Source organism: Nomascus leucogenys, chromosome 16 (assembly GCF_006542625.1).
Source record: "Nomascus leucogenys isolate Asia chromosome 16, Asia_NLE_v1, whole genome shotgun sequence".
In the NCBI taxonomy this organism is placed as follows: Eukaryota; Metazoa; Chordata; class Mammalia; order Primates; family Hylobatidae; genus Nomascus; species Nomascus leucogenys.
The window spans coordinates 52,199,609-52,226,783 of record NC_044396.1 but is presented as its reverse complement, the minus strand read 5'-3'; the positions used below and the strand labels follow the sequence as shown (position 1 = coordinate 52,226,783).

Here is a 27,175-nt window from a genome sequence, read left to right as displayed (position 1 = left end):
TTGTGTTGTACGTACACATAGTATTTGTTAAGCACTTTTCAAATCCAATGGCCAGTTCAGCAGTTTTGTTGATGTTCACTTATCAATTTGAGAAGATTCATGTAGTTTACCTTGAATATTTGAATATTAGGTTAGTTTTGAGTCATATAAATATAAATATCCTTTATAATTTTGATGCATTATTGAAAATGTGGATATATAGGCAATGTATTTCATTTGGGTTTTGAACCAATCCTATCAAGCAGTTGGGAATTGAGACTTCTAACCCTCAAGTTGCATTGTGTGGCTCTGACCTCCCTGGCCTTAAATTTCATTTTAAGCTTCTAGATTTTGTCTCTTTAGCACGAGGTCAGAAAACCTGGGTTCTAATATTGGCTCCTCTGCTTACTGGCTCTGTGTACAAGTCACTTTGATGAATCTGATTTTCATCATCTGTCAAATGATGCCATTACTACCTACTACTTAGGTTTCTTGCATGGATGAAATGAAAATAATAATGAATGTTTAACAATACTATTTCACATTGATTCAAAATGTCTGGTATAACTAGGCTAAAGTATGTCTGTCATTTAAGACATAGATCTACTCTAGCCTGAAAGTTCTTCAATTCTTCTGTTACTGAATTCAAATAGTCTCTATCTTTAACTTTCATCAAACTAAATGGTAATAGTAATAACCACATTACAACATTGTTTCAAAGCCAGAACAAGGACATATATGCTGCGCTACATAGTACTATATAATTGTTAGTTTAAAAATTTTTTACTAGGTGGGACAATATTTATTGTTTTATTCACTTCCTTCAGTGAATAGAAATTTTTGATTGTATGGAGGTCTTTATAACCTATTTATTTATTGTTAAACAAAAGCTATTTAGGAGCTTCTTGAGTTACGTGCTTTGACACAAGTTTCTCAAAAAGATCTGGATGATCTTATTTGATATATTTGAAGATAGACTGATTAATTAAGCATGTCTATTATAAAACTAGAGCAGCAATTTAGAAGTTTTTAGAAAGAGTCATAAGTAATGAAAACAGGCCAGCTGCAATGGCTCACACCTATAATCCCAGCACTTTGGGAAGCCAAGGCAGGTGGATTGCCTGAGCTCAGCAGTTAGAGACCAGTCTGGGCAACATGGCGAAACCCTATCTCTACAAAAAATACAAAAATTAGCCAGGCATGGTGGCATGCACTTGTAGTCCCAGCTACCCAGGAGGCTGAGGTAGGAGGATCACCTAAGCCTGGAGAGGTTAAGGCTGCAGTGAGCTGTGATCACACCACTGCATTCCAGTCTAGACAACAGTGAGACCCTGTCTCAAAAACAAAATAAAAATAAATAAAATTAAAAACAATAGTGGAGATCAAAGGAATTAAAAAGTACTAAATGGAAAGCAGACAGAAAATGGGGAAAAAATGGACAAAGAATATATGGGACACATAAAGAATAAAACAACTAGGAAAATGGTAGTAGTGATTTTAAATAAACCACATCAATAATTAGTATCGCATTAATCATATATATGATTAATAATATAATCATATTGAATTGTCACGATGTCTCATTCCTTTGATTCCAGAGCTTTGGGAGGCTGAGGCAGGAGGATCACTTGAGCCCAGGAGTTTGAGGCTGCAGTAAGCTATGATGGTGCCACTGCACTCCAGCCTGGGTGACAGAGTGAGGCCTCATCTCTAAAAATAATGATAATAATAATATACATAAATAATTACATGATATTTAAGTGGCCTAAGCACCCCAAGTAAAAGCCAGAGTCAGGGATGATGTTTTAAAAAAATCCCAATTATTTGCTGTCTACAAGAAACTAACCTTAAAAATAAGACATAAATAGGTTAGAAGTAAAAAGGGTAGTAAAAGGTATACTATACAATTATGAATTAAAGGAAAGCTGGAGTGACTATATTGAATCTGGCAAAGCAGCCCTCACAACAAGGAATCTTACTATGGATAAAGAGGAACATTACATAATGATAAAGGGGGGAGGGCCAATTCACCAATAAAGCTTAACAACTCATATGTATGCACCTAACAACAGAGGTTCAGAGTACATGATGCAGAAGCTGATAGAAATGAAAAGAGAAATAGATAAATTTATAGTTATAGTTGGAGACTAAAGCACTGCTCTCTCAGTAACTGATGAAAAGATAGTAGATCAGTGGTGGAGCCAAGATGGCCGAATAGGAACAGCTCCGGTCTCCAGCTCCCAGCCCCAGCGACACAGAAGACGGGTGATTTCTGCATTTCTGCTTGAGGTACTGGTTTCATCTCACTAGGGAGTGCCTAACAGTGGGTGCAGGACAGTCGGTGAAGCGCACTGTGCGCGAGCCGAAGCAGGGCGAGGCATTGACTCACTCGGGAAGCGCAAGGGGTCAGGGAGTTCCCTTTCCTAGTCAAAGAAAGGGGAAGCAGACGGCACCTGGAATATCGGGTCAGTCCCATCCTAATACTGCACTTTTCCAACGGGCCTGGAAAACGGCACACTAGGAGATTGTGTCCCGCACCTGGCTCGGAGGGTCCTATGCCCATGGAGTCTCGCTAATTGCTAGCACAGCAGTCTGAGATCAAGCTGCGAGGCGGCAGCGAGGCTGGGGGAGGGGCGCCCGCCATTGCCCAGGCTTGCTTAGGTAAACAAAGCAGCCAGGAAGCTCGAACTGGGTGGAGCCCACCACAGCTCAAGGAGGCCTGCCTGCCTCTGTAGGCTCCACCTCTGGGGGCAGGGCACAGACAAACAAAAACTCTGCAAGAACTTCCACAGACTTAAATGTCCCTGTCTGACTGACAGCTTTGAAGAGAGTAGTGGTTCTCCCAGCATGCAGCTGGAGATCTGAGAACGGTCAGACTGCCTCCTAAAGTGGGTCCCTCACCCCTGAGCAGCCTAACTGGGAGGCACCCCCCCAGTAGGGACAGACTGACACCTCATTCAACCCGGTACTTCTCTGAGACAAAACTTTCAGAGGAACTATCAGACAGCTGAATTTGTGGTCTCACGAAAATCCGCTGTTCTGCAGCCACCGCTGCTGACACCCAGCCAAACAGGGTCTGGAGTGCACCTCTAGTAAACTCCAACAGACCTGCAGCTGAGGGTCCTGTCTGGTAGAAGGAAAACTAACAAACAGAAAGGACATCCACACCAAAAACCCATCTGTACATCACCACCATCAAAGACAAAAAGTAGATAAAACCACAAAAATGGGGAAAAAACAGACCAAAAAAACTGGAAACTCTAAAAAACAGAGCACCTCTCCTCCTCCAAAGGAACGCAGTTCCTCACCAGCAACGGAACAAAGCTGGATGGAGGATGACTTTGATGAGTTGAGAGAAGAAGGCTTCAGATGATCAAACTACTCTGAGCTACGAGAGGAAATTCAAAACAACAGCAAAGAAGTTAAAAACTTTGAAAAAAAATCAGAAGAATGGATAACTAGAATAACCAATGGAGAGAAGGGCTTCAAGGAGCCGATGGAGCTGAAAGCCAAGTTTCGAGAACTACGCGAAGATTGCAGAAGCCTCAGTAGCAGATGCGATCAACTGGAAGAAAGGGTATCGCTGATGGAAGATGAAATGAATGAAATGAAGAAAGAAGGGAAGTTTAGAGAAAAAAGGATAAAAAGAAATGAACAAAGCCTCCAAGAAATTTGGGACTATGTGAAAAGACCAAACCTACGTCTGATTGGTGTACCTGAAAATGATGGGGAGAATGGAACCAAGTTGGAAAACACTCTGCAAGATATTATCCAGGAGAACTTCCCTAATCTAGCAAGGCAGGCCAGCATTCAGATTCAGGAAATACAGAGAACGCCACAAAGATACTCCTCGAGAAGGGCAACTCCAAGACACATTATTGTCAGATTCACCAAAGTTGAAATGAAAGAAAAAATGTTAAGGGCAGCCAGAGAGAAAGGTCGGGTTACCCACAAAGGGAAGCCCATCAGACTAACAGCTGATCTCTCAGCAGAAACTCTACAAGCCAGAAGAGAGTGGGGGCCGATATTCACCATTCTTAAAGAAAAGCATTTTCAACCCAGAATTTCCTATCCCGCCAAACTAAGCTTCATAAGTGAAGGAGAAATAAAACACTTTACAGACAAGCAAACGCTGAGTGATTTTGTCACCACCAGGCCTGCCCTAAAAGAGCTCCTGAAGGAAGCACTAAACATGGAAAGGAACAACCGGTACCAGCCACTGCAAAAACATGCCAAATTGTAAAGACCATCGAGACTAGGAAGAAACTATAGCAACTAACGAGCAAAATAACCAACTAACATCATAATGACAGGATCAGATTCACACATAACAATATTAACGTTAAATGTAAATGGGCTAAATGCTCCAATCAAAAGACACAGACTGGCAAACTGGATAAGGAGTCAGGACCCATCAGTGTGCTGTATTCAGGAAACCCATCTCACGTGCAGAGACACACATAGACTCAAAATAAAGGGATGGAGGAAGATCTATCAAGCAACTGGAAAACAAAAAAAGGCAGGGGTTGCAATCCTAGTCTCTGATAAAATAGACTTTAAACCAACAAAGATCAAAAGAGACAAAGAAGGCCATTACATAATGGTAAAGGGATCAATTCAACAAGAAGAGCTAACTATCCTAAATATATATGCACCCAACACAGGAGCACCCAGATTCATAAAGCAAGTCCTGAGTGACCTACTAAGGGACTTAAACTCCCACACAATAATAATGGGAGATTTTAACACCCCACTGTCAGCATTAGACAGATCAATGAGACAGAAAGTTAACAAGGATATCCAGGAATTGAACTCAGCTCTACATAAAGTGGACCTAATAGACATCTACAGAACTCTCCACCCCAAGTCAACAGAATATACATTTTTTTCAGCACCACACCACACCTATTCCAAAATTGACCACATAGTTGGAAGTAAAGCTCTCCTCAGCAAATGTAAAAGAACAGAAATTATAACAAACTGTCTCTCAGACCACAGTGCAATCAAACTAGAACTCAGGATTAAGAAACTCACTCAAAACCGCTCTATTACATGGAAACTGAACAACCTGCTCCTGAATGACTATTGGGTACATATTGAAATGAAGGCAGAAATAAAGATGTTCTTTGAAACCAACGAGAACAAAGACACAACATACCAGAATCTCTGGGACACATTCAAAGCAGTGTGTAGAGGGAAATTTATAGCACTAAATGCCCACAAGAGAAAGCAGGAAAGATCCAAAATTGACTCCCTAACATCACAATTAAAAGAACTAGAAAAGCAAGAGCAAACACATTCAAAAGCTAGCAGAAGGCTAGAAATAACTAAAATCAGAGCAGAACTGAAGGAAATAGAGACACAAAGAACCCTTCAAAAAATTAATGAATCCAGGAGCTGGTTTTTTGAAAAGATCAACAAAATTGATGGACCGCTAGCAAGACTAATAAAGAAGAAAAGAGAGAAGAATCAAATAGATGCAATAAAAAACGAAAAAGGGGATATCACCACCGATCCCACAGAAATACAATCTACCATCAGAGAATACTACAAACACCTCTATGCAAATAAACTAGAAAATCTAGAAGAAATGGATAAATTCCTCGACAAATACACCCTCCCAAGACTAAACCAGGAAGAAGTTGAATCTCTGAATAGACCAATAACAGGTTCTGAAATTGTGGCAATAATCAATAGCTTACCAACCAAAAAGAGTCCAGGACCTGATGGATTCACAGCTGAATTCTACCAGAGGTACAAGGAGGAACTGGTACCATTCCTTCTGAAACTATTCCAATCGATAGAAAAAGAGGGAATCCTCCCTAACACATTTTATGAAGCCAGCATCGTCCTGATACCAAAACCTGGCAGAGACATAACCAAAAAAGAGAATTTCAGACCAATATCCTTGATGAACATTGATGCAAAAATCCTCAATAAAATACTGGCAAACCGAATCCAGCAGCACATCAAAAAGCTTATCCACCATGATCAAGTGGGCTTCATCCCTGGGATGCAAGGCTGGTTCAACATACGCAAATCAATAAATGTAATCCAGCATATAAACAGAACCAAAGACAAAAACCACATGATTATCTCAATAGATGCAGAAAAGGCCTTCGACAAAATTCAACAACGCTTCATGCTAAAAACTCTCAATAAATTAGGTATTGATGGGACGTATCTCAAAATAATAAGAGCTATCTACGACAAACCCACAGCCAATATCATACTGAATGGGCAAAAACTGGAAGCATTCCCTCTGAAAACTGGCACAAGACAGGGATGCCCTCTCTCACCGCTCCTGTTCAACATAGTGCTGGAAGTTCTGGCCAGAGCAATCAGGCAGGAGAAGGAAATAAAAGGTATTCAATTAGGAAAAGAGGAAGTCAAATTGTCCCTGTTTGCAGATGACATGATTGTATATCTAGAAAACCCCATTGTCTCAGCCCAAATCTCCTTAAGCTGATTAGCAACTTCAGCGAAGTCTCAGGATACAAAATTAATGTACAAAAATCACAAGCATTCTTGTACACCAATAACAGACAAACAGAGAGCCAAATCATGAGTGAACTCCCATTCACAATTGCTTCAAAGAGAATAAAATACCTAGGAATCCAACTTACAAGGGATGTGAAGGACCTCTTCAAGGAGAACTACAAACCACTGCTCAATGAAATAAAAGAGGATACAAACAAATGGAAGAACATTCCATGCTCATGGGTTGGAAGAATCAATATCGTGAAAATGGCCATACTGCCCAAGGTAATTTATAGATTCAATGCCATCCCCATCAAGCTACCAATGACTTTCTTCACAGAATTGGAAAAAACTACTTTAAAGTTCATATGGAACCAAAAAAGAGCCCGCATCGCCAAGTCAATCCTAAGCCAAAAGAACAAAGCTGGAGGCATCACGCTACCTGACTTTAAACTATACTACAAGGCTACAGTAACCAAAACAGCATGGTACTGGTACCACAACAGAGACATAGATCAATGGAACAGAACAGAGCCCTCAGAAATGATGCCGCATAGCTACAACTATCTGATCTTTGACAAACCTGACAAAAACAAGAAATGGGGAAAGGATTCCCTATTTAATAAATGGTGCTGGGAAAACTGGCTAGCCATATGTAGAAAGCTGAAACTGGATCCCTTCCTTACACCTTATACAAAAATTAATTCAAGATGGATTAAAGACTTATATGTTAGACCTAAAACCATTAAAATCCTACAAGAAAACCTAGGCAATACCATTCAGGACATAGGCGTGGGCAAGGACTTCATGTCTAAAACACCAAAAGCAATGGCAACAAAAGCCAAAATCGACAAATGGGATCTCATTAAACTAAAGAGCTTCTGCACAGCAAAAGAAACTATCATCAGAATGAACAGGCAACCTACAGAATGGGAGAACATTTTTGCAACCTACTCATCTGACAAAGGGCTAATATCCAGAATCTATAATGAACTCAAACAAATTTACAAGAAAAAAACAAACAACCCCATCAAAAAGTGGGCAGAGGACATGAACAGACACTTCTCAAAAGAAGACATTTATGCAGCCAGAAAACACATGAAGAAATGCTCATCATCACTGGCCATCAGAGAAATGCAAATCAAAACCACAGTGAGATACCATCTCACACCAGTTAGAATGGCCATCATTAAAAAATCAGGAAACAACAGGTGCTGGAGAGGATGTGGAGAAATAGGAACACTTTTACACTGTTGGTGGGACTGTAAACTAGTTCAACCATTGTGGAAGTCAGTGTGGCGATTCCTCAGGGATCTAGAACTAGAAATACCATTTGACCCAGCCATCCCATTATTGGGTATATACCCAAAGGACTATAAATCATGCTGCTATAAAGACACATGCACACGTATGTTTATTGTGGCACTATTCACAATAGCAAAGAGTTGGAACCAACCCAAATGTCCAACAACGATAGACTGGATTAAGAAAATGTGGCACATATACACCATGGAATACTATGCAGCCATAAAAAATGATGAGTTCGTGTCCTTTGTAGGGACATGGATGAAACTGGAAAACATCATTCTCAGTAAACTATTGCAAGGACAAAAAACCAAACACCGCATGTTCTCTCTCATAGGTGGGAATTGAACAATGAGAACTCATGGACACAGGAAGGGGAACATCACACTCCAGGGACTGTTGTGGGGTAGGGGGAGGGGGGAGGGACAGCATTAGGAGATACACCTAATGCTAAATGACGAGTTAATGGGTGTAGGAAATCAACATGGCACATGGATACATATGTAACAAACCTGCACATTGTGCACATGTACCCTAAAACCCTAAAGTATAATAAAAAAAAAAAAAAAAAAAAAGAAACACCTAACTCAACCTCTCCATTTTAAATGACCAACTGAGTTGAGAAGGTTACAATGACATTTCTAAGTTCATATGTAAAAACAGAATTTTGATGACAATGACAGTTTAAGTACTAATAAACACTCCTTGAAAAGTTAAAAAAAAAAAAAAAAAAAAAAAAAAGAAAAGATAGTAGATCAGTAAGGAAATGGAAGATCTGAAAAACACTAGCAACCAAGTAAATCTAATTGATCTTTACAGAACACTTTATCCCACAACAGTGGGGTATACATTTTTTTCTCTAGTGCACTGGGAATATTTACCAAAATAGGCCATATTTTGGGCCATAAAATAAATTTCAGCAAACTTAAAAGGTTTGAAATCTTGCCAGCTATTGTCTCAGGCTACTCCAGAATTAAACTATAAATCGGTAACAAAATCCTTAAATACTTAATTGCATAACATACTCCTAAATAATTCATAGGGCAAAGACTAAGTCCCAAGGGAAGTTAAAAATTATGTTGAATTGATTAAAAACTAAAACATAACATATCAAAATTTGTGGGATGCAACTAAATTAGTCTTTACAGGGAAATTTGTACCATTAAGTGCTTATAATAGAGAAGACTAAATAAATCTATGATCTACTTGTCACTATGAGAAACTAGAAAAATTAAGTTAAAATTAAACCAAAAATAAAGAAATAAAGAACAGAATCAATGAAATTGAAAACAGAAAAACAAGAGAGAAAAATCAATGAAAACAAAGCCTTGTTTTTTGAAAAAATCAATGAAATTGATAAACTTTTAGCCAGAATGATGAAGAAAAAGAGAGAGAAGATATACATGCCCAATATCAGAAATGGAAGAGGGGATGCCATTACAAATTTTACAGGCAGTTAAAAAAATAAGAGAATTTTACAAACAACTTTATGTCTATAAGCTCATGAAATTTAAATGAAATAGACTTTTTTTTAATTTTTTTGAGACAGGGTCTCACTCTGATGCCCAGGCTGGAGTGCCGTGTGGCGATCTTAGCTCACTGCAATCTCCGCCTCCCAGGTTCAAGCGATTCTCCTGCCTCAGCCTTCCAGGTAGCTAGGATTACAGGCATATGCCATCATGCACAGATAATTTTTGTATTTTTAGTAGAGATGGGGTTTTGCCATGTTGGCCAGGCTGCTCTCGAACTCCTGGCCTCAAGTGATCCACCTGCCTCGGCCTCCCAAAGTGCTGGGATTACAGGCATGAACCACCGTGCCTGGCCCACATATTTCTTAAAAGGCACAAATTATCAATGGTCATTGAAGCGGATATAGATAATCTGAATAGTCCTACATCTCTTACAGAAGTTGGATTCACAGTTTAAAGTCTTGCCACAAAGACAGCTCCAAGCCCAGATGGCTTCACTGGTTAATTCTGTCAAACACTTAGAAGTGAAGTAACCTTGAATTTATAAAAACTTATACAAAAAACAAAAGTAATCAATTTTTAATTCATTTAATGAGATGAGCATTACACTGATGCCAAAACTAAATGAAGGAATTTGAAGGAAAAGAAAAACATACAACTTAACATCACTCATGAACACAGACCACAAAAATCCTCAAAAAATAAGCAAATTAAATCCAGCAATGCAAAAAAGATAATTCTATTTAAGAAGATAATACAGGTGTAAATCTTCATAACCTTGGATTATGCATTGGTTTTGTTAGATGTGACACCAAATGCACAAGGAAAAAAAGATAAATCAAATCGTAAAACTTTCATGCTCTAAAGGACACTACCGAGAAAGTAAAAAGACAACCCACAGAATGAGAGAAAATATTTGCAAATCATATATTTTATAAGGATGTGTATCTAAACTATAAAAATAACTCTTAAAACTCAAAAATATAGTGACAAATAACCCAATTAAAAAATGTGCAAAGGGTTTAGAATAGACATTTCTCCAAATAAGATAAACAATAAGCACTTGAAAAGATTTTCAACATCATTAGTCATAAGGGAAATGGAATCAAAATCACAGTGGGACACTACTTCACACCCAACAGGATGGCTATGATTAAAGAAAAAAAGGCAAATAATAGCAAACGTTTGTGAGGATTTGAAGTGATTAGAACCTTCATACGCTGCTGGTGCAATTGTAAGACGGTACAGCTACTTTGGAAAATATTAGGCAGTTCTTAAGAGGTTAGCCCAAGAGTTATCAAATTACCCAGAAATGCCACTTCTAGGTATATACTCAAGAGTATTGAAAACATATGTTCACACAAGAACTCGTATACAAATGTTCATAGCAGCATCATTCATAATAGCCAAAAAGTGGAAGCAACCCGAAAATCCATTCTCATTGGTGAGAATTCCATTTTGGAACACAGTTTGGCACTTCTTTCCAAGTTAAACATATACCATACCACCTGTAGTCCATTTGTGTTGCTATAAAGGAATACTCAAAACCAGGTAATTTGTAAAGAAAGAGGTTTATTTGGCCTTTGGTTCTGCAGACTGTATAAGAAGTATGGCACTAGCATCTGCTTCTGGTGAGGGCCTCAGGAAGCTCCCACTCATGGTGGAAGACAAAGAGGGAGCAGGCATATCACATGGCAAGAGAGATAGCAAGGGAGAGAGTGGGGAGGCACCAGGCTCTTTAAACAACCAGGTCTCACCTGAACTAACAAAGTGAGATCTCACTTATTACCATGAGGAGGACACCAAGACATTCATGAGGGATTCACTCCCATGACCAAGACATCTCTCCCACTAGGCCCTACCTCCAGCATTGGGGATCACATTCAGTATGAGATTTGGAGGAGGCAAATATCCATACCATATCACTGCCCATCTATCCTACTCCCGAGTATTACCCAAAATAAACGAAAAGTTATACTCACACAAAAACTTGCATGCGGCCAGGCATGGTGGCTCATGCCTGTAATCCCAGCACTTTGGGAGGCCAAGACGGGCAGATCACGAGGTTGGGAGATTGAGAACATCCTGGCTAACATGGTGAAACTCCGTCTCTACTAAAAATACAAAAAAATTAGCTGGGCGTGGTGGTGGGTGCCTGTGGTCCCAGCTACTTGGGAGGCTGAGGCAGGAGAATGGCATGAACCTGGGAGGCAGAGCTTGCAGTGAGCTGAGATCGCGCCACTGCCCTCCAGCCTGGGTGACAGAGCAAGACTCTGTCTCAAAAAAAAACCAAAAAACAAACAAAAACCCTGCATGTAAATGTCTATAGTTTCTTTATTCATGATCACAAAAGCTGGAAGTTATCCAGATTCCTTTAACTGGGGAATGGATAAACAAACTGTGGTATATCCATACAGTGGAATATTACTCAGCAACAAAAAAGAATGAAGTATTTATATATGAAATAACATAGATAAATCTTAAATGCTTTATGCTGAATGAAAGATATTAGAATCAAAAGTACATACTATATTGATTCCATTTATATGACATTCTGGAAAAGGCAAAACTATGGAACAGATCAGTGGTTGCCAGAGCCTAGGGTTGGAGGGAGTTGCTGACTACAAAGTGGCATGAAGAATTTGGAGGGTGTTGGAACTATTCTGTATCTTGATTGTAGTCCTGGTTACATGATTATATGCATTTGTCAAAACTTGTAGAACTGTATTAGAAAGAGTGGATTTCACTGTATGTAATTTATACCTCAATAAATCTAACCAATAAGATCTATTGGCTGATAGCCATGCTTTGCCTTGTACATCTACATATAATTTTTTATTAATCCAATTCTGTAGGCACTTTAGACAGCTTGTGTGTGGCTATTTGGAAATGGTTCTGTATTGATTTACCTAAAGCCATCTTCCCTTAACCTTCTGGTCATCCCTTTCTGTTTCTTAACCAACTTAAAGAAATTTTTTTAAGGTTTAAATAATTTCACCTTAGATAGATTCTTTTTGTGTTTCTTATAAGTATTAAGTTATTTTATGGTTGATCAGGATTGTCTTGTATGTTTTTGGTCTTTGTATTTAGTTACTTTTTAAAATGATGAAGAGTTTTGTTTTCAGCTTGGCTAAAGACTTTTCTTCAATATTTTATTTTATTCTTTTTAAACTTTTTTATTCATTTTATTTTTAGGTCAAATAGGTACAAAAACACTCAAAAGAGGATGAATTATAGGTAAACTGTTTACTAGCTGAATATTCAGTAAATCAGTTTTGAATGAACTGACTAGTTTGACAACCTTATAGAATTCTTTAAGGGTTTATGTGGATCTTTATATGTAGTTTGGTGTCTTTCTGTGATACATTGAATGTAGCACTAGTGGGAGTTCAGGAGTCCTGCATGGTTGTCAGTGTGTAGCCTATGCAGAGTCTTTCTAACTACAAGATCCAAATGTCCTTCAGATCTCACTGATAAGCAGTGAGACTGTCAACAAGGTGCTGCTGATTAGGTGCTGGCTATTTCCATGGTTTTCTTCTATTCTTCATTATGCAGAAGATAGTGTTTGGTGAAGGCAAATAAATTTTTGTTTTGTTTTGTTTTGTTTTTTGCTGAGTAGAAGGAAACTATTTTATGTTCCAATCCTGAATGCCTAAAGACTTCTGTGCATATCAGCAATGATGAGCACACATTACCCTCATGAGCATCAGCACATTAGATGTCGGCAACACTGCTGTATGGACATTCAATTTCCTCACTAGAGTTAGTAATGGTCTGTGTGTTAACTGTTATGCAATATCATAGCAAAACTATCACCTTAGATTGTCTATGGAAGCCACATAAATGCAAACACATTTACCTCACTGAGATTGTTTTATTTATTAGTAACATACGTTTTGTGTCCAAGATACTGATATTATTTAGAATTCTGGAAAAAGTGAATACAAGAAAAAGCAGAATCAATAGTAAGTATTTTAGGATGAACAACAGTAACTCTTCAGTAATTCTATATTGCTCTCACAACCTCAAGATAAAATGTATACTCCTTAATGTTATTTAAAAGGCTATTTGCAATCATGACCCTGCCTACTTCTCCAACCTTTCTCTCTCTCATCCTGTGACCTAATACTGCTACACTTACGGTTTGTCTCCTCTTTTGCTTCCCTGCTCAACCTAGCTAGCCTTGCTTCCGGTCAGAGTGAAGTGTGTGTTCTGTGGGAAACCTCTCCTGAGTTGAGTGTCTCTGTAGGCTCCTACAGAAGTCTACACTGTGGTATTTGTAACACTCTACTATCATTGTTAACTTTTGTATCAAAAGAAAGCTCCTGGAGATGTTAAATAGTTAAAACATTTTTTTAAACTTGAAGAACAAGGGGCCTGCAGTAACGTTGGTGGCCTTACCAAGTTTTCTTGGTGGTTCTTTTTCTGTTTGTGATTATTTTTAACCCATTTTATGACTGTGAAAATACTGAGATTCATTGGCTTTTTTTTTCCTCATTCTCCCTCCTTCAACAAGTTACTTAACTTCTCTGGATTCGATTTGTTAATCTGTAAAAATTGAGATAATATATAGTTAATATAGGATTGTTAAGAGAATTAAAAATGTACCAGAGGCAAGAAGTGCCTCACATTTGTGGCTCAGGTTTATTGATCTCTCTAGTGGAAATAGAAGACCTAGGGGTAGGGCTCCTGCTGACAGCTGGAGGTCATTATTGCTCTCATGATTAGGCGTTAATCATCCTAAAAGTGATTTTCTCTGACCTTTTCCTTTTTCTCTTTCTTCTCATAGTGTCTCAGTCGTGAAGAAGGTATTAAGTGGATCAAAAAAGAGAGACTTCCAGCATTTCTGGAAAGTGATTGCTACTTTGAATACAGGTACTATAGTCCCATCAATATATGCATTTTTACATACATATATATTAGCCTCCCAATTTGCTAGGACTACAGCTGTGTGCCACCATGTGTGGCAAATCTTTTAAATTCTTTGTAGAGTCAGGGTCTTGCTATATTGCCCAGGCTGGTCTCAAACTCCTGGCTTCAAGAGAGCCTCCTGCCTTGGCCTCCCAAAACCTGAGATTACAGGCGTGAGCCTCTCCAACCAGCCATATTTTAAAAATTATCTATTGGTGATAATGGTATTTAGGTGCAGGGCGTTTAACAATGAATACTAGTGTGACATGAAAAACATAGAATGCCATAGTCCAGAGCCAAGTATTTCCTTTATGTTCCCTGACTTTTAACATGTAAGAACCTAAAATTTGACCCCTGAGCAACAATTTTTAAGTCAAAATCAATTAAAATGAATAATTATTAACTAATTAGTAGTTTTATGAATAAGCTATTAATTTTAGCAGAGCCAAAGAAAATCATCATTAAGAGTGAGGAGAGGAGATTGGCTTGAATACATAAAATAAAATTTTAGGTTTTTTCCCTGAATTCTGCCATATTTGAAACTTGTTTTAAATTTGTATGATTTCTAAAATGCAGGTTAGCCAAATTGGTCTCACAAGTAAGATGGAGCAAGTCCGGCATGAATTTCACAGTAGGATCAAATTTTTCTCCCTGGATCGTGAAAAAACCACCCAGTCTACCACCTCCTGCCACTGAAGAAGATAATCTTGTAATTATGAAAAAGTTCTATGTATCACTTGGTGAGGTAAAAGTATGAGTATTTTTTCATGACTTAGCACTTCACTAAAACTTCTGATTTTATTTTTTATTTTATACATATATTTTTCGAGACAGGATCTCACTCTGTTACCCAGGCTGGAGTGCAGTGGTATGATCACGACTCACTGCAGCCTCCATCTCCCGGGCTCAGATGATCCTCCCATCTCAGCCTCCTGAGTAGCTGGGACTACAGGCATGCATCACCACACCTGGCTAACTTTTTTTTTGCATTTTTTGTAGAGACAGGGTTTTACTGTGTAGCCCAGGCTGGTCTCGAACTCCTGGGCTCAAGGAATCCACTCACCTCCGCCTCCCAAAGTGCTGGGATTACAGGTGTAAGCTATCACGCCTGGCCGGAACTTCTCATTTTAAGGCATTTGTATTACCTGAACAGAAAAAATGATTTCAAATACATGTAAAGCAGATTTAGCAATACTTCTTATAGATTTATGCTAACTAATTTGCTCTGCTCTCTTTTTTTTTTGGTATTCACCTCTGCCTCCCAAAGTGCTGGGATTACAGGTGTAAGCTACCACGCCTGGCTGGAACTTCTCATTTTAAGGCATTTGTATTACCTGAACAGAAAAAAATGATTTCAAATACATGTAAAGCAGATTTAGCAATAATTCTTATAGATTTATGCTAACTAATTTGCTCTGCTCTCTTTTTTTTCGTATAACTACATATAATTTAATAACACATTATACACCATTAAATGCTAAAACAATACAAAAAACCCACAATTATAAATTTCAACAAGAAATAACATAGCTATAATGACATATACCCAAAACAAACCCAGGAAAACAGTGTTCCTTAATTTGGTCAGAAATCTCTATGAAGCTGAAATTAACTGTCCGAGAAAAAACTGAAAGTAGGGTTCTTGATAGTAAAGACAATACATTTCAGTCTTGACCCTTCATATTGGTCACACCATTGTCCCTTGATCTCAAATAGTTTTTTGAAATTAGGCTTTTTTGTTATATTTTTCATACTCAAATATCTGAAACATCTTATTAAAATTTCTTATTTTTTTCTATTTAACACTTTCTCAATATGTCTAAAAGAGTGAGAGCAAAGGATTGATAAAAATTTTACATTCACAATGCAATTTTAAAAATCTTATGTTCTCATTTGTTTTAAATTCTCGACTTAGCAGTCTCCACATTGTTATCCTGCTATTTTCCCCTGGAAACCTAAAAAGAAACCCGAGATATTAAAATTGTAAATAAATCTCTTATTTAGAGAATTTATTGAATGTTTATCACTTAGATTCGTTGTTTTTCTTAGTTGACTCTCCTAGATTTTTTTTTTTTTTTTTTTTTTTTTGAGACTGAGTCTCGCTCTGTCACCCAGGCTGGAGTGCAGTGGTATGATCTCTGCTCACTGCAACCTCCGCCTCCAGGGTTCAAGCAATTCTCCTGCCTCAGCCTTCCGAGTAGCTGGGATTACAGGCGCGTGCCACCACGCCTGGCTAATTTTTGTATTTTTAGTAGAGATGGGGTTTCACCATGTTGGTCAGGCTGGTCGATCACGAGGTCAGGTGCTTTGCTCTCTTTAATTTGAAATGTAGTTAGAAATATCCTCATGTGTCTGAAGAGACAAAGGCAAGGTTGAAGAACATGCTGTGTCACCTGGAAAGCAAGAGTAACTTGAATTATATCCATGGTTTCATTGTTCATTCCAAAATTGCTATAATTTGGATTCATTACTTTTACACAAAAAGATAAATTGAGTCTTTTCCTTCCTGTTCTCTAGGTTATTCCTTAGTAGTAAAATGCGTTATTGTTTAGTTGTTATCAAATAAATTTGTCCTCCATGATTAGAGAAATGTGAGGTTGTATGAGAGCATTTGAAGAGATTTAACCTAGAATCCAATGTCCTTTTGGAGAGTCATAATGTAGTGAGAATTGTTGTTTGATCTTTGGCCTCTAATTATTAGATCTTATCTCTGGGGCTATACTTCTAATACACAATTCTACACAAAATCAGGAATGACAATCATGTAGCCCTTGTGCTGCTACTCCCTATGACAGACATTGTTAATCAATTGTGGAAATTTTTTCTGCTGAGCTAGGATTTGGCTCCAGATTCTTCACAACACAGCATTCTGGATAGGCACTTCCAATTTTTTTTTTTTTTTTAAACTGTAAGGCTTACTTGCAAATAAGGCACTTTCAATTGATCAAAATTATCATACAAGAGGAAGCCTCTTTGCTTTCTGTGTTGGATTAGATAGGCTAAGGTTACTTGAACTTCTTCTTTTCATGTGCATCTGCTATTAATTTTGTAGTTCAGCATTTCGATCAGCAATATTTGTCAAAAATGTTTACAGTTATGCCAGTTCCATTATTTCCACTGAATAATGTTCAGTGGTGTATTTAAGGCACATTTTTCTTCTCTCTTATACTGATTTTAAGTATTTTTTTCTTTTTTCTTTCTTTTTTTTTTTTGAGACAGGGTCTCACTTTATCACCCATGCTGGAGTGCAGTGGTACAATCTCAGCTCACTGCAGCCTTGACCTCCCAAGGTTCAAGGGATCCTCCTGCCTCCGCCCCCCAAGTAGTTGGGACTACAGGCATATGCCACCACGCCCTGCTAATTTTTGTATATTTTTTGTAGAGACGGGGTTTTGCCATGTTGCCCAAGCTGGTCTTGAACTGCTAAGCTCCAGCAATTCACTCACCTCAGCCTACCAAAGAGTTGGTATTACAGGCGTGAGCCACTATCCCTGGCCATATTTTTTCCCTTAATTTATATACTATAGAAATGTTGGAAATGTCCTAAAAAATGTGTACTCGTAGTTGAGGTCAATAAACATGTAAAGGGAAGTATCAATCTAGGGGAATAAGTTCTGATTTGCTATATGTGAATTTAATTAAATATAAGGGAGTTAACATCCAAACTAGTTTACTTTTGCTATTTTCTGAGATGAAAAAATTCATTTGTATTCACTTGAGTAATACTTTAACACTATATATATATACACAAAATGTTTTTTTTGAGACAGGGTCTCACTGTATTGCCCAGGCTGGAGTGCAATGATGCAATCATGGCTCATTGCAGCTTCAACCTCCCTGGCTCAAGCAATTCTCCCGCCTCAGCCTCCCAGCTGGGACTATAAGAGTGCATCAGCATTCCTGGCTATTTTTTTAAAAATTATTTGTAGAGATGGGGTCTATGTTGCCCAGACTGGTCTTGAACTCCTGGGTTCAAGCAATCCTCCAACTTCAGCCTTCCAAAATGCTAGGATTATAGGCATGAGCCACCACACATAGCCACTTTAACTATATATTACCATTTTTCAATAGCTTTTGAATTTTGCAGATTCAAAGTTCTTAGACCCTTATATTATTTATGTCATGACTATACATAGGGATTAATCTTCATGATAATTGGTAATATTTCTTTGAGCCTCAAGTCATACCGTCTAAAAAACAATTGACACATCTCTTAAAAATATAGGCTGGGCGCGGTGGCTCACGCCTGTAATCCCAGCACTTTGGGAGGCTGAGGCGGGCAGATCATGAGGTCAGGAGTTGCAGACCAGCCTGACCAACATGGTGAAACCCCATCTCTACTAAAAATACAAAAATTAGCCGGGCATGGTGGTGGGCGCCTGCAATCCCAGCTACTCGGGAGGCTGAGGCAGGAGAATTGCTTGAACCTGGGAGGCAGAGGTTGCAGTGAGCCAAGACTGCACCATTGAACTCCAGCCTGGGTGACAGAGTGAGACTCTGTCTCCAAAAAAAAAAAAAAAAAAAATGTATACAGTGGAATAATTATGTTAAAGATGTTAAAGTCTGACTGATGACTTCTTTCTCTCCTGTGTCCTACTCCCTCATTCTTTTTTTGCAGTTGAAACAGCAAGGACCTTGTATGTTGGTCTCTCTGAACTCTTTGAATGTTTCTTAATTATTTTGGCCTCCTGCTTAGGCTATTGCTTAGAATAAAGTAGTCACTCGATAATTATATGTTAGATGAACGTATAATTAATAATAACTTGATTTTAAAGGAAAAGGGGAACAAAAGTGAATTAGTCTTTGAAAGCTTTTATGCACCCAGGAAACCTTACCTCTAAGAGGGATGGTGACTACATAGGTGCCACCTCTCATTTCTCTGTCTTGCTTTGGTCTTCTTATGTGGCTTGACTTGCCATGTTAATTCTGCATAATAGATAGGGAGTAATTTTTCTTCCATTTGAGGTACCTATTCTCCAAGTGTTTCTTAGACTAAGTGCTGACCAACCAGCTGACTGGGTTGGATAAATGAGAAATGAGAGGAATGCTGGAAACTCTCTTCTCTGCTCTTGTTGAACAACTTGGATTCTCTAGTAAAAATAAAAGAGGACGTTACAGAAAGAGGCAGGCAGAGGAATCTTCCCAAGAAGGCTAGGATAGGAGCTTCTTAGGGCTGGGGTTCTAGAAGCTAAGGATCAACTTCAGAATTGAATTGGCTAGTTCAGGGGTACACAGAGGAAAGGAAAAATGGAACGCTGCATTCAGGGGCAGATGGAGTCAGGAATCAGTCTGCAAGAAGCATTCAATCTAAGCTAAGTTGTGAAAACTGAGTCTAATGCAAAGGGGCAGCTGAGTTTGGAGAGGTTCCAGTGGCACTAAGAATAGTGTCTCTATCATACTGGGGGAGCAGTTGTTAAAAACACTGAGCCAGGTGAGACAGAATGGGGGACCTGAAGTAATTGGGAAAGTTGTAAAAGGGAGCAGCTGGCAAAAGGATTGATGGGCCTGGTGACTGCCCATCACCAGGATTGTAGTGAATCCAGGAAGTAGGGTTTCATGCCTTTGGTCAACAATAGCCTGAGAGTGAGAGTGGAGAATTTATAGGTATTGGACACATACTTTCCTTTGGTTATCAAATATGAAAAAAAAAATCTGGATTGAAATTTCCTTTAGTGTCCTCTTAGCTAATGAATTTTTTGAGTAGAATTTTATTTTCCTTCATGAGATAATTTTCACTTTACATATTGTACTGTGCAAGTTGAATATTATTATAATGATTTTTCCAGTTTTGTGATCAGAGTAATACTGCTAATCATATGTTAAACTAATATGCTCCCCTCTTCCTAGGCTTCCTATACTCAAACAAAAGATTGGTTTGCATTAGCAAAACAAAGTCAGCAAACAGTATCAACCTTTTCGTTACCCTGTTGTGTACCTTACAACAAACTTAAATCACCAGCTATTTCATCTGTTTCTGGTAAGCAGAAAAGGACAAGAATGACTTCAGAACTTCTCTTTAAGTTTTTGTTTGTTTGTTCTAATTTTACAGTACAGTACTTAGTGGTTGGGGAGAAAAAATTATCTACATACCCTTTGCCTCACTCGACTTCCTATGTTTTTTGAGAGACAACTTTGTATAGTGAAAAGGAGATGGGTTTAGAATGCAACTCTGATATTTATTAGCTGTGTGATGTTTGAGGAGTTTTTCCACTTCTGGGAGCCTTGCCTTTTCTCATCTGTAAGATTAGAATAATGATATATACTAAATGGATAGAAAATGCCTGGCCTGGTGCTTGGTACCTAATATGCAGTTAATCAATGTCATTATTTCTTATCACAGTTTACAAGTTCTTGTTAAGTCTTTGCAATAAAGTGGGTACAACATTTTTCCCTTCCTAAAAAAAAAAGTTATTGATGGAAATTGAGTTTCCCTTCTGTTTTTAAGTTCAGACTATTTTTGACCTTAGAAAGCAGATAAATTTCTACCGTGGGGAGCTTTGTGGATATAGTGACTTTTCATAAAAATAAAAGGAATCTTCCAGAAATAGGAGTCATTAACAGTGATATTGTTAGAGAAAAAAACTTAGGTGTGAGGACTCAGGAGAAGAACTCAGGAATTCACTTACAGTTCTTAACTAATCTCTTTAAGAAGTATAAGCAACCTCTGGGGAAGTTAAATCTGGATTCCCTAGAATTGAACCTGAGTCTAGGTAAAGAAGAAAATAATCTCCCCAATTGAAAATAGCTGGATTCATAGGCTTCTTGTTGTTTTCTCAAAATATTGAAGTATATAATTGGAGATAAAAATAGTATACAGGAAGAGAAGGATGGCAGGAGATGGTGAGCTGGAATGCCTGCCTCGCTCTCTGCGACATCCTCCCTTCAGTTCCATGGGATTGAGTGTACGTCCAGCATCCTCTCACAGATTTACAAAGCCTAATCTCTCAATATTGGGGAATTTACTTGCAATAAAAATTGTAATGAAATGTTTCCAGTTCATTGAGATTTGAACTCTGGTAATTGAGAAAATGGTCATTGAGAATGGGGCATGGATGACAACAGTTAGCTGATCTGTGGCAATTCAAGGGGCAGATTTACTATGTGAGATAAAGCACTAACGTCAGACATGTCACTGATTTTTGAAAGAGAAAATAGGAGCTGAATACTATATCTTTAGAAAAATCATACAAATAATCCCTTTGTAAACCTTCATAAGTATCTCGTGCCATTTTGTAAGTTTAATGATAGATTGTAAGTTTGATAGTAATTGAATCTTTTAATGAAATGGTGAATTTTAAAACTTGCTATTATTGTCTCCAGTTCTGGTCTGTTCATACATGGTCTCAATCTATGGTAGTGAATTTTCTTTTATCATACAACATGAAGTATCAAAGCACATATAATCATTTAGTATACGTATTCTAATTCCTTAATAGATTTGGCCCTTATATATTGATATTATATATCAGTCTGGAATATTACATTTTAAAAGTACATAATGTATTTTTGAATATCTTCTGTGTGTTAGGGATGTCAAATATTTAGTACATCTGCCACCATTCTTTTCTTCCAAATCCTGGGAAGACAAGGTTAATTCCCATTGGCAGTTTTATTTCTACTGGTTCCAAATGTAGCCTCAGAATCCTTCTTTTTTTTCTTTTTTGTTTCTTTTCTTTTCTTTTCTTTTTTTGAGACAGAGTCTTGCTCTGTTGCCCAGGCTGGAGTGCGGTGGTGTGCTCCCAGCTCACTGCAACCTCTATCTCCTAGGTTCAAGCAATTCTCGTGCCTCAGCCTCCTGAGTAGCTGGGATTATTGCGCCACCACGCCTGGCTAATTTTTGTATTTTTAGTAGAGATGGGGTTTCACCATGTTGGCCAGGCTGGTCTGGAACTCCTGACCTCAAGTGATCCGCCCACCACAGCCTCCCAAAGTGCTGGGATGACAGGCGTGAGCCACCGTGACTGGCCCAGAATCCTTCTTAAGACACTGGTCCATGCATTCACTACCTATGATAAACCCATTTGCCATTCTGGCTCTATAGCATCTATTTAATAATAAGAAAGATTTGTATTCATATCTAATCTAATAGCCTTTTATGACTTAATACAGAGAATTTTATCTTTGATGATGGAGTTCACCCTAGGACAAAAAAGGACCCATCTAAAACCAACAAACTGATTTCTGAATTTGAAGAAGAAGAAGAAGAGGTGTCTGTATTTCTACAAGACACTCCTTCTCAAGCTCTTCTGAGGGTATACCTTGAAAAGAAACAGGATGTTGATGAAAGCCTGACAATGCATTTCTCAACATGTGAAGAATTTTTAAGCTCCTATATATACTTTATTTTGAGAAGAGCAATTCAGCAAATTGTTGGAAAGCCAGTTGGAGAAACCCCAGACTATATAAACTTCAACAATATAACAAAAGTGTCATTTGATGATTGTTTCGAGTCTATTTGTGGCAAGAATTTTTTAAGTGAATTAGTTCAAACTGCAAAGGAGAGGTCAGAAGAGATAGAACAAACAAGTTTAAGTTCAAAGACTGAGAGCGCTGGACCGGAGAGCAGGGCGGACTGGTGTATTTCTCATAGGACTTATGACATTGGCAATAGAAAGGAGTTTGAAAGATTTAAGAAATTTATAAAAGGTACATTGGGAGAGAGATACTGGTGGCTATGGATGGATATTGAGAGGTTAAAAGTTCTTAAGGACCCTGGAAGACATCAAAGGTAATTCTATCTTTTTATTTTTCAATAGTTTAAAAAAAATTATGAATATTAATTTGGGCTATTTAGCACAGAGAGAAAGCCCGAAGTAAATTTTAAAAAATGTAATTTTTTACTCTTGGAGGAATGAATGATAATAAAACTTATTTTATTATAATAGTAAATATTGATCACACTAGTTTTCTGATTTCATAGTTTTCAGATACTAATGATAACAGTTATTTGGGTTTGCGTAGTTTCTGCCCATACATTCTAGAACTACTTTCAAATTAATTATTCTATTTTCATCTTTATAACATTAAAATGATGTATAACTTTTATGGAATAAAATAAGTTATCAGTTATATAACCACACTAGCATAAAATAGACACCTACTCTCCCTAGCAGCCTGCTTGGTTAACAAATTCCATAATCTTTGGTTAGATGCCAGGTAGCTGGGTATCTGGATGAGTCTGTCCACTAGAGAACTTCTTGGAGGTCTGATGGGGCTCAGGTCTTTGTTTGGTCAGCTCTGTATGTTTTAGATTACTGTAAGTTGAAGAACCTTAAGAGAACCCTGTTTTAGGAAAGTCTTTAACTTGTCTTTATTCTCCTGATCTGCTCTGAAGCAGATCAACTATAGTAGATTGCAATTTCCTTAAAGGGTTTGACTGAGTATATACTAGTCACTGGGTAATTCCACTTATTTTAATGACATTCAGATCACAAAGCTCATTGTTGTATATAGTTATAAGAGCAGAGGTCACTAAATGGTTGATTATGAAGCATGACCTGATTGATCATTACCACTTCTGAAGACATGTCAGGGTAGTTATATGCAAGTAGTCTACATAGGTTTTTCAGGATCAACACTGTAGTTCCCAATGTTCCTGTAACAAATTACCACAAACTTAGTGGCTTAAAGCAACAGAATTTTATTTATTCTCAGACAGTTCTGGAAGTCAGAAGATTCTAGGGGTAAACAAATTCCTTATTTTTTCCATCTAATGAAGGCCTTGGTTCATGGGCTCTTTCTCCATCTTCAAAGCTAGTAGCACAGCATCTTCTCTCTGACTTCTGCTCTATCCTCACATCTTTTCTCTATGATGCTGACCTTCTTGTCTCTCTCTTAGAAGGATCCTTGTGATTACAATGGGACCATCTAGATAATACAGGAGATCTCTTTAAAGTCTTTAACTTAAGCACATCTGCAGAGTTCCCTTTAACATGTAAGGTAACTTAGTCACAAGTTCTAGAAATTAGAATGTAGACATCTTTGCAAGGTCATTTATTCAGCTTGTCACAAATACCCTTCCCATTTCCGTAACTGTGAGAAATATCTTCACCTCCACAAAAATTTTTGTTACCTCTGACATTCAGTGTTGGTTTTGAGATAGTTCATTACTTGTCTGAAACATTTCAGAAGTGAAAACATTTTGGTAGTTGAATATTCTACCAATATGGATGTGTGTATATGTGGAAATGTGTTTTCTTTCAGACATCTTGAGAAGATGAAAAAATGCTATCTAGTGAGCAATGGAGATTACTACCTTTCTGCAGAAATCTTATCAAAATTTAAACTGTTAGATGGATCACAGTGGAATGAAGAGCATTTAAGAAGTATTCAGTCTGAAGTTTTAAAACCTTTACTTCTGTATTGGTAAGAAAACATGAATCAGTTACTTACTTTCACTTCTCTTAGGCCAGTTATGAGTTATACTTTTTTTTGTCTTATGGATATATAACTTATGGAAACCTAAAATGACAAGACTGTTATATCTTTGGCCTTCTTTAAGGTACTTGTCCTTTAGATAATTTGGATGTTTGGGTGACTTTAAATCCACAATAAGGCAGGACAGTATTTAAGTTGCCTTTTAACTTTGGTGAGCATATTCTTTTTTTTTTTTTTTTTTCAGCAGAATTTACGTTTTTTTTATTTATTTACTTTTAACTTCTATTTTAAGTACAGGGGTACATGTGCAGGTTTGTTACATAGGTAAACTTGTGTCATTAGGGGTTTGTTGTATGGATTACTTCATCACCCAGGTGTTAAGCCTTATATCCATTAGTTATTTTTCCTGATCCTCTCCTTCCTTTCTATCCTCCACCCTCTGATAGGCCCCAGTGTATGTTGTTCCCTTCTGTGTATCTATGTGTTCTCATCATTTAGCTCCCACTTATAAGTGAGAACATGATGTATTTGGTTATCTGTTCCTATGTTAGTTTGCTGAGGATAATGGCCTCCAGTTCCATCCATATCCTTGCAAAGGACACGAACTTGTTCTTTTTTATGGCTGCATAGTATTCCATGGTATATATTTACCACATTTTCTTTATCCAGTCTATCATTGATGGGCATGTAGGTTAATTCCTTATCTTTGCTATTGTGAATAGTGCTGCAATGAACATACACATGCATGCGTCTTTATAATAGCACAATTTATATTCCTTTGGGTATATACCCAGTAATAGGATTGCTGTATCAAATGGCATTTCTGTTGTTACGGCTTTGAGGAATTGCCACACTATCTCCTACAGTGGTTGAACTAATTTACACTCCCACCAACAGTGTATAAGCCTTCCTTTTTCTCCACAACCTCACCAGCATCTGTTATTTTTTGACTTTTTACTAATAGCCATTCTGACTGGCTTGAGATGGTATCTCAGTGTGGTTTTGATTTGCATTTCTCTAATGATTGTGATGTTGAGCTTCTTTTCATATGACTGTTGGCCACGTGCATGTCTTCTTTTGAAAGCGTTCATGTCCTTTACCTACTTTTTAATGGTTTTTTTTCTTGTAAATTTGTTTAAGTTCCTTATAAATGCTGGATATTAGATGCATCGTTTGATGCATAGTTTGCAAAAATTTTCTCCCATTCCATAGGTTGTCTGTTCACTCTGTTGATAGTTTCCTTTGCTGTGCAGAAGCTCTTTAGTTTAGACAGATCCAATTTGTCAGTTTTTGCTTTTGTTGCAATTGCTTTTGGCATCTTTGTCATGAAATCTTTGCCTGTGCCTATGTCCTGAATGGTATTGCCTAGGTTGTCTTCCATGGTTTTTATAGCTTTTAAGTTTTACGTTTAAGTCTTTTTAATCCATCTAGAGTTAATTTTTGTGTATGGTATAAGGAAGGGGTCCAGTTTCAGTCTTCTGCATATGGCCAACCAGTTATCCTAGCTCCATTTATTGAATAGGGAATTCTTTCCCCATTGCTTGTTTTTGTTGGGTTTTTCAAAGATCAGATAGTTGTAGGTGTGTGGTCTTATTTCTGCATTCTCTATTGTTCTATTGGTCTGTGTGTCTGTTATTGTACCAGTACCATGCTGTTGTGGTTACCATAGACCTGTAGTATAGTTTGAAGTCAGGTAGTGTGATGGCTCCAGCTTTGCTCTTTTTGCTTAGGATTGCCTTGGCTACTTAGGCTCTTTTTGGTTCCATATGAATTTTAAAATAGTTTTTTCTAGTTCTGTGAAGAATCTCAATGGTAGTCTAATAGGAATAGCATTGAATCTATAAATTGCTTGGGGCAGTATAGCCATTTTAATTATATTGATTCTCCTTATCCATGAGTATGGAATGTTTTTCCATTTCTTTGTGTCACCTCTGATTTCTTGGAGCAATGCTTTGTAGTTCTCCTTGTAGAAAATTTTCACCTCCCTACTTAGTTATATTCCTAGGTATTCCTAGCTATATTGCTAGCTATATACCTAGGTATGCTTTTTGTGGCAGTTGTGAATAGGGGTATGTTCCTGATTTGGCTGTCAGCTTGGAGCATATTCTTCTATATGTGACATTTTTATGATCGGTATTTCATAAAGTTGGGGTGTGTGTATGTGTGTATATACACATAGCTAAAGTTGCAGATTTATCATCTTAATAAACTTTTTTTGAGTATTACTATAGGCTAAGTGCTATGCTGAGAATACGAGGGTGAAACATGATCAAATCCTTGTGGTCACAGTATGATGGGAAGAACATACATGTGACATTAGTATAATAAAAGAAAGTATGGTAAATGCACAGGATATAGAGAGGAGGTAATATTTTACCTGGGAACTTGAGGGACTTGAAGCAAGGGAAAGAGAATGGGCATAGTAGAAAAAAATATATACCATTTGAAGATCAGTGAATTGTTCCATGTGAGTGTGATCAATCTGATTGTGTCACTTATCTGCACTAGACTTTTTATTTTAAGGTAACTGTAGACTTATAGTCAAAGAAGGCTAAGCATGATGTCTCATGCCTGTAATCTCAGCACTTTGGGAGACTGAGGCAGGAGGATTGCCTGAGGTGAGGAATTTGAGACCAGCCTGGGCAACCCAGTAA

The 27,175-nt window shown here is 37.7% G+C and overlaps 1 protein-coding gene across 2 annotated transcripts in view; it reads left to right on the top strand.

Annotated features, from left to right (window-relative positions):
- RGS22 (regulator of G protein signaling 22) overlaps positions 1 to 27,175 on the top strand; it is a 159,126-nt gene that overhangs the window by 27,503 nt on the left and 104,448 nt on the right. Inside the window, exons 5-9 of one of the 2 annotated variants that reach the window (XM_003256057.4) lie at positions 14,023 to 14,108; positions 14,721 to 14,853; positions 19,992 to 20,121; positions 22,254 to 22,872; positions 24,348 to 24,509. In XM_003256057.4, the coding sequence (XP_003256105.1) occupies positions 14,023 to 14,108; positions 14,721 to 14,853; positions 19,992 to 20,121; positions 22,254 to 22,872; positions 24,348 to 24,509 (1,130 nt within the window). Of the gene's footprint in view, positions 1 to 14,022; positions 14,109 to 14,720; positions 14,890 to 19,991; positions 20,122 to 22,253; positions 22,873 to 24,347; positions 24,510 to 27,175 lie in introns of both variants that reach the window. The other variant, XM_003256056.2, reaches the window with a different exon arrangement.